Source organism: Pocillopora damicornis, chromosome 12 (genome assembly GCF_964200805.1).
Source record: "Pocillopora damicornis chromosome 12, jaPocDami1.2, whole genome shotgun sequence".
NCBI lineage: Eukaryota > Metazoa > Cnidaria > Anthozoa > Scleractinia > Pocilloporidae > Pocillopora > Pocillopora damicornis.
The window spans coordinates 13,720,700-13,733,643 of record NC_142681.1 but is presented as its reverse complement, the minus strand read 5'-3'; the positions used below and the strand labels follow the sequence as shown (position 1 = coordinate 13,733,643).

Below are 12,944 nucleotides of genomic sequence, written 5' to 3'. Positions count from 1 at the left end.
GTGATTTTGAATGTAACATTTCCACATCAGCGTGTTCTTGAGCTTTTGTAAAGCCGGAAGACATCCTTCTCTACTGGAGCAGATAACTTCAGACACGTATTTCTCCAGAAGTTCGTCAGGTATACTCTTTCCCCTCTTTTAGTCGTATTTTTAAGCTCTGTACGATTTTTTTAAATGTGAAGTGCTTCGGACCTATTTTTAGGATGCGCAACGCTTCTCCTTTTGCGAATCCTATCTTAACGCCACTTTAAAAGTGTTTACGTGCCGGCACGACTCCTGCTAGGCGTTAGTTAGAATAGCAGGTAATTTAGTGTTAACAACTGGGTTGAAAACGTAAATTAGCCACCGTAAAGGGTAAAAAAGCTGACGTTTCGAGCGTTAGCCCTTCGTCAATCGCTCTGACGAAGGGCTAACGCTCGAAACGTCAGCTTTTTTACCCTTTACGGTGGCTAATTTACGTTTTCAACCCAGTTGTTAACACTAAATTACCTGCTATACTCTCCCACCGACGCAGCACCACAGTTTCTTTAGAAACTTACCCCTTTATTCGTTAGTTAGAATAAACGAATCTCTCCGCAGTTACCCGTATATTGACAAAAACAGAGGCGTGGTTGACAAGATCGCTTCAGATGCTACTTCAAATTCATTCTTGAAATATGGAAGGTATTCTTAATAACTAAACCTTACAAAAGGCTTGAAATCACAAAAATTAAACCAGATTTTAGTGGTTTGTTTAATACTTAAAATACTTTACTGAATTCGTTTTACTCAAAAGCCTTACGTAGGTCAACATTGTTTCGTGCCTATTATATTAGAATATAATTTTTGCGTGAAAAACAAAAAATTGTTGAGTACTTAACCATTACCTCCTCCTGAGAATATTAGAAAAGAAAGCACCAAAAATTGGAATAAATCTCCCCTAACCTGGGATAGCTCTTTTTTTTTAATGTCGATGAAATACCGGATAGAGTATTTTCTCTACTTATTTCTATTTAATTTATCCATCTAAAAGTCTTTTAACTCTGTTCCCTTCGAGTACTTGTCATTATTTACTCTATCGGGGTCTTTTTTCCTGCAAGAAAAAATTTGAATAAATGGTTAAGAATATATGAAAGTCATATATTTGAAATAACCCAATTTATTATTACCTCAATTAATATTTTGGATATAAAGCAAACACAATTACACCAAGCACGATATAAAAAAAATAATTGGCTATTACTTGTATCTCATTGGTAGAGAGTCATCTGTGAGATTCTATACTTTACACCAGAGGGCGGAGATAGTAACTCTTCAAAAAGGAAAAAAAGTGTGCGTATATATATACACGCACACTATATATATACATATAAATATATTTATATATATATATAAATATATAACTAACTGCAGACAGTACTTTTTTTTTTTTTTTTTTTTAATATAAAAGCCTGGAGACCAGGCAGTTTTATTTCGTCAATGATATCTATTTACAATTCTAATTGATTAAAGTATTCGAATTAAATTATGAGTTATTTAGGTAATTACAGGTCTCAATTAACTAATGATATTTTCTCTTACAGGCGGCACGAACAGCGCACGGGCTATAACAGCCCGGAGTAAGCGCCCACCTGTAAGAGGTAACAAAGTTCTATTTAAAAGTTTTCTATTTACTATTTACAAAGAGATATTTCAGACCATGTGGGGCGCAAACAGCGCGCGGGCCTGTAGCCCGGAGTAAGCACCCCTCATGGGCGAGATTTAACAAGTTTTATTATATGCAAAGGTTCAGGGGGGAGCAAGAGAGGGGAAGAAGATGGGCTTACCAGCGTCGACCGAACAAAGTACGTTTTTAAAAGACCAAAAATTCCTTAAGGTATCAGTGTCGTTACTAAGAATTCTGAGTTGGACATCTTTCTTAATTAAGTCTATAATCGCGTTGGAGCTCAAAAGAGAACCTTCGAAGGTAGCTTTATTTCTGGCAAGCCAACACCAATATATGATGGTTGCCTTGAGAAAGTCAGATAAGGATATAGCGGTGGTAGATTGGTCTAGGGAAAAAGGGTAGTAGATAGATGTAGGGGAGATAGAGAAGGGGGAGTCGAGTAGAGCACGGAAAAGGGGGGAGAAGTGGTCCCAGACTTTCACAACTCTGGGACATCCCAAGAAGCAGTGTTCAATAGTTTCCGTTTTTCCGCAGATCGCGCATTTGTCATTATTGATGTATCCCCAAGACTTAAGGAGATATCTTACGCGGATCATTCTATGGATCAATAGCCAAATTAGATCGTTCTTCTTGTTTTCAATTAGCTTTAGGCGAGACTTGCGCCACACCCAGGCCCAACGATTGATGGGGCGGTCCATAGCAGACGTCCAAAAACCGGAGCACCGGGGTGCAACGCAGACGGGGTCAAGCAACAAAAGATATAAATTCTTACCGGTGAGTAAATCAGGTAAGGCACCAGTTTTCTGATGCAAGGTACGGAAATTATCTAGACAAAGGCGGTAGTAATTGGAAGGAAGGAAGGAAGAGGGAGCAGAATTGGTGGGAAAAGAAGAACGGGGATCTAGAATAGTTAGCTTATGTCCTAAAAAATATCGAGCTAGGTAATGCCATTTGGATGTGCCAAAGTCATCTCTTAAACTGGAAAAAACAGAAAGGCGCAGGCTAGCGCACTTAGCTTTAAAATTAACGACGTTGAGGCCCCCGGATGATGGGGGCGCACAACAGCGATCGCGACTAACATTTTCCATTTTTCCTCTCCAGATAAAAGGCCAAATGATCGACTTAAAGCTATCGTGCACCCAACGGGGTGGGGGGATGACTTTAGCAACGTGCCATAAACGGCTTGCGCCTAAAGTATTTACAATTAAGGTCCTACCGATAAAAGACAGGTCTCTTTGTTTCCAAAGATTTAGAACCGAACTTAGTTTGTCTAATTTGGCCCGCCAATTGTCGTCGTCGACATTGACGAGGCCGTTTGAGAAGTAAACACCAAGCACTCTCATTTTAGTGACCCATTTGAGGCCATAGGGAGATTCAATTCTAGTTCGCCATTTTCCTAACCACATTGCTTCTGATTTGGACGTGTTCAGTTTAGCGCCAGATCCTTGTTCAAATTTTGATACGACTCGGAGAAGTGAAGAAAGAGATCTTTCGGATTTTAAGATGCAAGTAGCATCGTCAGCGTACTGGGATATTTTATATTGAAGGCCCCCTGCTCCGGGGAGCAGGAAACCTTCAATATCTTTACAATTACGGATTTGCGTTGATAATACTTCTGAAACTAGCACATAAAGGAGAGGAGATAATGGGCATCCCTGTCTCACCCCTCTTCTTAAGTGGACAGGGGGGGACAGGGAGCCATTAACAATGATTCTAGAGAAGGCTTTAGAATAAAATAGTTCGACCCACCCACAAAAGGAGGGGCCGAAACCAAATTTACGCAATACTCTCATCATGAATTCGTGGTCAACTCGGTCAAAAGCTTTTTCTTGATCTAAGGAAATGAGAATACCCGGTTCATTAGTTTTGTCAATCATGTCGAGGGCATCACGAAGTAAGGCCAAATTTGAGAAGATAGTGCGGCCGACCACGCCGCACGTTTGGTCTGAATGCACGATGGAGTTCATGACTTTTTTCAATCGTTCAGTGATGATTTTAGATGCTAACTTGTAGTCAGTGTTTAACAAGGAAATTGGGCGCCAATTTTTTGCGAGGCGTCGATCATCTTTTTTGTGGATGAGTCGTAGGAGGCCCTCGTACTGGCTATCCGCGAGGGAGCCAGCAAGAAAGGCCTCGTTCAAAACAGAAAGGAGAGATTCGCTCAAATCGTTCCAAAAACACGAGTAAAATTCTGTTGGGAGACCATCAGAACCAGGTGACTTGCCGGTCTGAAGGCCTTCCAATGCAGTAAGTAATTCTTTATTAGAAAAAGGGCCTTCACATAGATTGCGCTCATAATCAGTCAGTGAAAATTCGAGGCCGTCAATTATTTCAGTTTGAATTCGCATATCAAGAGGATCTTGGGTGAATAAATTCTTGTAGAAATTGGTTAAAATTCTTTCAAGATCATTTTGAGAATTTCTGAGAACACCGTTCTCGTCAAAAAAAGATTCAAAACTATTCATGTCAGCTCGTTTTTTCTCCAGACGGAAGAAATAGCGTGTTGGTTTCTCACCTTCTTCGAACCATTGTGCTCGGGAGCGGACTTTAGCTCCTTCGGCTTCTTTCGAGATCAGAGAGGACAATTGGCTTTCCAAATCGCTAATTACACCTGGGTTATTTAAGCGATTAGAATGTAAAGCGTTTTTAGCATGGGTTAATTGCTTAGTAATTAGGATTCTTTTGGCATTTGCTGTTCTCTGTTTACGGATACAGTATGAAATACTTGTTTTGCGGATTTCAATTTTTAGAGCATCCCACCATTCGCGAAGGGAGGCGAATTCGGGGATTTTAAGCTTAAAGTTGTTAATCGATTCTGACATAATGTTTTTAAATTCTACATCTGAGAGTAAAGAGCTGTTGAACTTCCAAATTCCAGGACCGTGATTAGAAGGGTTAGTCGTTAGTTCAATTTTTACAAAGTCATGATCGGATAGGTCGTATACGCATGGAAGAATATTACATTTCGTTACTAGGGTTAAGCCTTTAGCGACGAGAAAGCGGTCAATTCTAGATGCCTGGGTATGGTCTTTATTAGACCAGGTGAAAGCTACTTTGCGCGGGTTGTTTTTGCGCCAAATGTCTGTAAGTGAGAAGTCAGCACAAAGGGATCGGAGAAGCTTTTGATCAGACAATAGGATGGCGGAACAATTTAATTTATCTAGGACATTGTCCACACAATTAAAGTCTCCCCCGATCACTAGGTCCCCTTGGGGGAGAAAGTAATTGTGCAGACAAGAGAAAAAACTTTTACGATCCGAAATAGTATTGGGAGAGTAAATGTTTACTAAATTTAGTTTAGAATTATAGTAGTCAATGAGTAAGCTCAATATTCTTCCTTCGGAATCGGTCAAAAAACGGATAATTTTGCCTGGAAAGTTTAGAGAAAAGAGGATGGCAACACCGGCAGACCTGCCAGTCCCGAAGGACCACAGACATTTGCCGCGCCAGAGTATTTCGAATTCCTCCGCTTGTTTTTTGCATGAGACATGTGTTTCTTGTAAAAGGATTATGTCACAGTTTGAATAATTTAATTCTTGAATAATTTTTCGACTTTTACTGGAGGACCCGAGTCCTCGCACATTTAGAGAAATTATTTTAAGCTTACTCATTGAATATAAATAAAAAATTAATATCTGTACCGCCTTCTCCTAAGTTTAACTCTCTCCCATCCATCATCATCAGTTTCGGAGCCAGAGTAGTCACGGCGGGAAGATCTATCGCGGTCATCGCGGCCGCGATAATAATCTCGATCGCTTCTATCTCTCTCTCTTCTACCGTCTCTCCGGTCATCTCTTCGTTCTTCTCGATCGTCCCTCCCTCGCTCGTCTCTTCGTTCTCTTGGTCGTTCTCTTCTACCTTCGTCGCGTTGTTGTTCTCGTTGTTTCTCTTGATCTTGTTGTTTCTGTTGTTGTTGCTGTTCCTGCTTTTCTAGTAATTTCTGTTGTTCTTCTTGTTGTCGCTGTTGTTCTCTCTGTTGTTGTAGTTTTTTCTGCCTTTCTTCTCTTTCCTTGGCGCGCTGGGCTCGCTCTTGTTTCTTTTCCTTTTCAGTTTTAGGTGGCGTTGGCTCACTATCGACGTTCGCGCTGAAGAGCAGGAAGGGGCATTGAGGCATGGAATGGTTGTCCGCTAAACAAACGGAACATCTTGGCGAGTCTTTACATTCTTGAGCTCGATGCCCAGGGCATTCACAATTAAAACAACGGACTGCAGAGCAGTCTTTGGCCATGTGGTCAGTAGCTCCACAATTCCGGCAAGCTTTTGGCTGATTTGGGTACCATATTTTGATAGGTTCACCAGCTATGTTGATGTTGGCAGGGATAGTTCGATGTAGCGCCATTCGAGCCGTTCTTACTCCATTCTCGATATGTTGTGCAATTTTGTCGCGCCGAAATGAAAGGACACGACCGTAGTGGCTGAGTCGGCCAATCACGGCAGTGTCGGGTAGTTCAGCGGGGGCTTCATGGATCTTGACGAGGACCAAACGATTTTCGCAGTCGCCCAGGAACACTTTGAGACCGGCAATCACGACAAAAGGTGTTTCAAGAGCGGCTTCTTTAGCTGCACGGCTCTTAAAAGTCACGATCCAAGATCTATTGGACGCCTTTCTCTGGATTCCGGTGATAGCGTCAATATCGATTTCTGCCGCGTCAAAAGCTTCGAGAATTATTTGCGATGTGACGGTTGTATCAACGCTAAAATAAATAGAGCGATCCTTCGTGATTCTACTTTGACTAGGAGCATTCAAAAAAGGCACGGCCTGAAATTTCACACCCTTATTTTCCAGATTTTTTAGTACCTCAGGGATTTCGATTTCCACGTCTGCGCCCCAGGACTGTGAACCTTCTACCACGCTTGCGTCTACGACGTCTCCTGGATTCGCTGTCGAGTTATCTGTAGTAAACTGGCTGATATTTTCACTTTCCTGGCTGTCCATGTTGACCAATTGCTGCAAAAGCAAGGAAAATAAACTTTTCATAAGCCTTTTAACCTTACCCAAGAGGCCGAGAAGCTTTCAGTACTTTTTCGGCCTTCTGGGCCGAATCAGTGCAGTGCTGATGCTAGGATGGAGGTAAGGCCATAAAGCCACCCCAAGTGATCTCACACATGTGGGATCACTTAAGCCATGCCAGAGTGCTCAAACTAGAAAAACTAGTGAGCATGCATAAATATATATATATATATATATATATATATATATATATAAATATATATATATATGTATATGTATATATAGATAGATATTAAACTAGCCTTGATGTTCAAGGTAACAGAGGATCCCCATCCGGTCAACGACCAGTAAGTCATAACCATCCTCACATCTAATTTAACTTTAATTTATGAAATACCTGTTCTCACGGAGTCTTACCTCTGCTTGTCAAACTCGAGTCTCACATCATCTCCAATCAGCGTAAACGAAGCCCACTCAGAGATTTGGTTCAAGCCGTTTTTTCTCATCCACTTCATGGCCTGATGAAGGGATTCACTGGCACTTTCTCCTTCAATGAGGTGTTCGTAGAACCGACTCATAAGCTTCTCTGTTGCTGAGTCTGGAATGGCCCACAGCGCAACCAACACCGAGCGAGCACCGGATCCTAAGAACGCACGGGCAATTCCTATAACTCCCTCGGCTCTTATCTCTCCACTTCCACTGTGACAGCAGCTAAGTACCACCAGTTTAGCTCTGACTTTCACTCGTGAGACATCAGCCATCGTCAACATGTAAGCTTCCTTCGGTGGGATAGCGTTTTGACTGTTGGGAGTAGGAATGGGGGAGAGTGCAATTTCCCCTCTTTCCGCGTTACCATGGGCAGCAAAATGTATCAAGCTCACTGAACTTATCCGCTCAAGTACCGCCTGCTTCGTTGCTTTCTCTTCAACTAGAGGCGGAACACCCACCAGTCGTCCGACCATCTCCGCTTCTTTTCTTGCACCTGGCAATGGTTGCAGCCAATTAACCTTGGGATTGCCTATTACCAAGGCACCAGTGTTGCTGTGATAGTCCTCTGGACTATCTTGAATGTTCTTGAGTGTTGTCAACGAAGGAATGATACGGATCTTATGAGTCTCTGACAAGTATTCGGCTCCCTCCTTTTCACTCAGGGCAGCAAAGGGAACTTTGTACAACCTGCGGTCAGGAACAATAATGACTTCAGGCTCATCAAGCAAATCATAAACGGGGGCAATGAACATTTTGTAACACAAATATAGGCTTGAAATCACTTTCTCGTCCTCGTCCTCGTCCTCGCCCTCGTCCTCGTCCTTGTCCTCCTCCACGAGTCGCAATCTTGCTGAGCTCTTTTGCGCGGGGGAGAGAGGTTGCAATTTAATCGTATTTAAAGACCGATCTTCACAATCTTTAGTGGGCAAAATACCAAGACTCCGGAAATTATAATCCAAAAATTGACTCAAAGACAAATCTTTGGGTAACCCAGCCTGAACTAGATTCTCTTCTGGTGATACTCTTCTATAGTGAAGGACTCCACTTGTTTTCAAGATCCACAAATGTAGACGATTCTGAAAATAAGAAATGTACAGACAAGTACAGTTTCTTTTCTTTCTTAAAATGTCCTCAATGCCAAACCAAGATTGTCGATTAGCAGAGATGTGCGTTTCAACCGAGTACTTCTCTGCCATTAAGTCTGATAGGCCTCTAGCTCGACCCAACTCCTCAACATAAAGAGCATCCCGAGCATTTCCGGTGTCACAAAACAAAGTACAAAGCAGCTTGTAGGGGAATATTCCTGTGTCCTCCAGAAGTGATGTTTTGAACTGATCATTGGCGCCCAAGAAATATCTCAGCTCCTCATACTTTTCAATGCACAGGTAAAGACACGACAGTGAGTCTTTGATTTTATCTTGATATAAATACAAAACGGCGTAGCCTCGGAGGATTTCAAACTCTGTTCTTCCATCTCCAATATCTCTGGATATGAATAAAGCTTTCTCCAAGCATACTTCCGAAGCTTCAAAATCACCAACAGTTCTAAACAAAATTCCAAGGTTTCCAAGAGCTGCTGCTTCCCCTTCCTTATCACCAATTTCAGTTAAGATGGCAAGCGCTTTGTGGAGATGCTCTTTAGCCATGTCGTATTGCCCGAGCGACTGAAGCACAGTCCCTAGGTTTCCATAACATGATGCTTCTCCTCTTCTGTCGCCAATTTCAGTTGTGATGACAAGCGCTTTTTGGAGATACTCTTCAGCCTTGTCGTATTGGCCAAGCGACCTAAACACAGTACCTAGGTTTCCGTAGTCAGTTGCTTCCCCTTGTCTGTCGCCAATTTCAGTTTTGATGACAAGCGCTTTTTGGAGATACTCTTCAGCCTTGTCGTATTGGCCAAGCGACCCAAACACAGTACCTAGGTTTCCATAACATGATGCTTCCCCTCGTCTGTCGCCAATTTCAGTTCTTATGACAAGCGCTTTTTGATGATACTCTTCAGCCTTGTCGTATTGGCCAACGGACAGAAACACAGTACCTAGGTTTCCATAGTCAGTTGCCTCCCCTTCTCTGTCGCCAATTTCAGTTCTGATGACAAGCGCTTTTTGGAGATACTCTTCAGCCTTGTCGTATTGGCCAAGCGACCCAAACACAGTACCTAGGTTTCCATAACATGATGCTTCCCCTTCTCTGTCGCCAATTTCAGTTGTGATGACAAGCGCTTTTTGGAGATACTCTTCAGCCTTGTGGTATTGGCCAAGCGACTCAAACACAGTACCTAGGTTTCTATAACATGATGCTTCCCCTCGTCTGTCGCCAATTTCAGTTCTTATGACAAGCGCTTTTTGCTGATACTCTTTAGCCTTGTCGTATTGGCCAAGCGACTTAAACACAGTACCTAGGACTCCATAACATGATGCTTCCCCTTCTCTGTCGCCAATTTCAGTTGTGATGACAAGCGCTTTTTGGAGATACTCTTCAGCCTTGTCGTATTGGCCAAGCGACGTAAACACAATACCTAGGTTTCCGTAGTCAGTTGCTTCCCCTTGTCTGTCGCCAATGTCAGTTTTGATGACAAGCGCTTTTTGGAGATACTCTTCAGCCTTGTCGTATTGGCTAAGCAACGTAAAAACAGTACCTAGGTTTCCATAACATGATGCTTCCCCTCGTCTGTCGCCAATTTCAGTTCTGATGACAAGCGCTTTTTGGAGATACTCTTCAGCCTTGTCGTATTGGCCAAGCGAATTAAACACAATACCAAGGTTTCCATAACATGATGCTTCCCCTCCTCTGTCGCCAATTTCAGTTCTGATGACAAGCGCTTTTTGGAGATGCTCTTCAGCCTTGTCGTATTGGCCAAGCGACCTAAACACAGTACCTAGGTTTCCATAACATGATGCTTCCCCTTGTCTGTCGCCAATTTCAGTTGTGATGACAAGCGCTTTTTGGAGATACTCTTCAGCCTTGTCGTATTGGCCAAGCGACGTAAACACAGTACCTAGGTTTCCATAACATGATGCTTCCCCTTGTCTGTCGCCGATTTCAGTTCTGATGACAAGCGCTTTTTGGAGATACTCTTCAGCCTTGTCGTATTGGTCAACGGACAGAAACACAGTACTTAGGTTTCCATAACATGATGCTTCCCCTTCTCTGTCGCCAATTTCAGTTGTGATGACAAGCGCTTTTTGGAGATACTCTTCTGCCTTGTCGTATTGGCTAAGCAACGTAAACACAGTACCTAGGTTTCCATAACATGATGCTTCCCCTTCTCTGTCGCCAATTTCAGTTGTGATGACAAGCGCTTTTTGGAGATACTCTTCAGCCTTGTCGTATTGGCCAAGCGACTTAAACACAGTACCTAGGTTTCCATAATTTGATGCTTCCCCTCTTCTGTCGCCAATTTTAGTTGTGATGACAAGCGCTTTTTGGAGATACTCTTCAGCCTTTTCGTATTGGCCAAGCGACCTAAACACAGTACTTAGGTTTCCATAACATGATGCTTCCCCTTGTCTGTGGCCAATTTCAGTTGTGATGACAAGCGCTTTTTGGAGATACTCTTCAGCCTTGTCGTATTGGCCAAGCGACGTAAACACAGTACCTAGGTTTCCATAACATGATGCTTCCCCTTGTCTGTCGCCGATTTCAGTTCTGATGACAAGCGCTTTTTGGAGATACTCTTCAGCCTTGTCGTATTGGCCAAGCGACTTAAACACAGTACCTAGGTTTCCATAACATGATCCTCCCCCTTGTCTGTCGCCAATTTTAGTTGTGATGACAAGCGCTTTTTGGAGATACTCTTCAGCCTTGTCGTATTGGCCAAGCGACGTAAACACAGTACCTAGGTTTCCATAACATGATGCTTCCCCTCGTCTGTCGCCAATTTTGGTTGTTATGGCAAGGGCCCTCTCAAAATATTCCTTTGCTTTTAGGCTTTCGCCACGTTTATAAAGCATAATTCCAAACCCTCTGTATAAGTCAAACAGTTTCCTTCCGTATCTTTCCGAATTTATGTAGTCAGAGATATGACGATAAGCGCTGAAAAGAATGGTGTAGATGTCGCTGTAAAATTGTAGCAGTGCTGAATCAAATCGGTCTTTGCTGTTTTGATCGGTGCCATTAAGCAAAATCAAACATTCGCTGCATATCTCAATGGCTTTCTGAATGCGATCTGAGTTGAGCAAGAACAGGGCAACAAATAAGGCGAGGCTCATGAAAGGTGTCATGGCTTCTGCTGTTAGGTTTCCATTGCAATCCTCAACTGTTATCAGGGAAACATTATTTTTAGTAACACAATACTAAATGGTCGATAATCTTGATTAATAACGAGTCACTTCAAACAGGAACACACATGTTAAGTTACAAAAACGGGCTGGGTCGATTACACCCGGAAACTATTTGTAACAAGCTGAAAGTGTTAGAATTCACAATATCCACTTAAAAACAGAAAAAAAACAAAAAAGTGAAGAAGTCAGTTGGTCACCTTTCATTTTCCTCAAGTTGGGATTTTTGCAGAACATTACATGACTTTAAAGTCATTGGACAAAGATAAAAAAAAACTGACAGACTTTATCTTAACTTTTGCAATGAGAACTTTCCACATGCATAGTTTCTATAAACAACGGGGTAAGTTTTTGAAGAAACTTTGGTGGGGTATTAAAAAAAATATTTGGCTTTACCAACTGAGTTGACAATGTAAATTGGCCATGATAATGAATTTCAGCCGTCGTTTACATCCGTTTGAAAAAATGTAATTAACCAAGTTCACTGTGCATTTGTCATGGAAGAAGCAAGTCCCATACATGAAATTTCAATTCCAATATTGGAACTGACAGTCAGTGTTATCTGCGTGAGGCTCTCCAGAATTATTGGAGAAGAATTGGAAATGACAGCAGACCAAGTTTACTACTGAACTGACTCAGCTTCCGTGTTGAAGTCCATCAACTTTGTTAACTCGCAGGTAAGCGAACCGTAGAAACTAGACTTAACTCACTGGGTCACTGTCGTAAATAGTAGCGGAGCTCGCAGATTATGCAAAATAGTAGTAGCCCATCAAGCCGAAAAAGTTTGCATGTACGACCGTTCTACCGTACGACCGTACAAGGTGCTTCTTTTAACATGCGTGGTCAACTGTACCGCGGGCACGCCAACGCCACGGCTTTGTCCAGTAGTTCAGTGGTCAGTGCACTGGGCTGCGAGTTGGGCGACCCGGGTTCTAGTCCTGGCCGGGGCAAGGCTTTGTGCCCTTGAGACGTGCGGGGAAAAAAAAAATTAGAGCTCCGCTTTTAGGCTTGGCTAAATCTATATATTATACTTTGACCTAGGTTTTTTGGTTCCTTCATCTCGTCACGTGATGTAAAAGAAACATTTTGCCCTTAGGTTGAATCATATTCCTACCGATTTCTGTCTTTCATCCTTTTGTGAGTGAACGTTAAAAGCCAAAAATCTATGTATGTACATCCTCGATGTTGGAGCAGTCTGAAGATTAGTGAAAAGTCTTACAAACTTCAAAGAGAACTTAAAGATTATCCGCAAATGGGCTTAAAGGAATGACAATGGAATTAATTGTAGTTTTAAAACAGTTACAATTGGAATATAATAAATCAATGTTAAGAAAGCTCATACAGGTTATAAACAAATAGATACCAAATGATAATCGCATAAAAAAAAATAAATTACTAAGAGTTTTGGTTTTAATATTTATTTTGGTATTTAATATTTAATACCTTTGTTCACATTTCACTCAGGTGATAGACAGTTGTGCCTGACTTAAACTACATTCATATTTGAAAATCAAAAAGTTTCATTGTTGCTAAGAATTTGTCACAGGATTTGTGATCGAACTAGAACTTCTGGTCTTTC

At 42.0% G+C, this 12,944-nt stretch overlaps 2 protein-coding genes across 3 annotated transcripts in view; one reads left to right on the top strand and one right to left on the bottom strand.

The window, feature by feature from the left end:
- Positions 1-12,944, top strand: part of LOC149036606 (uncharacterized) — a 102,302-nt gene that overhangs the window by 72,990 nt on the left and 16,368 nt on the right. The gene's annotated exons all lie outside the window — the stretch shown is intronic.
- Positions 721-11,733, bottom strand: LOC149036607 (tetratricopeptide repeat protein 28-like). Of its 2 annotated transcripts, XM_089189293.1 has the most exons (3): positions 10,324-11,733; positions 8,666-10,083; positions 6,993-8,545 (listed from the first exon to the last, which is right to left on the bottom strand). In XM_089189293.1, exons 1-3 carry the CDS (start codon positions 11,306-11,308, stop codon positions 7,010-7,012), a joined length of 3,939 nt encoding a protein of 1,312 aa, XP_089045419.1. In that variant the 5' UTR covers positions 11,309-11,733; the 3' UTR covers positions 6,993-7,009. The 2 variants fall into 2 exon arrangements, with proteins under 2 accessions (XP_089045420.1, XP_089045419.1); XM_089189294.1 differs by lacking the exon at positions 10,324-11,733 and adding an exon at positions 721-1,072 and having other exon boundaries at positions 7,014-8,667.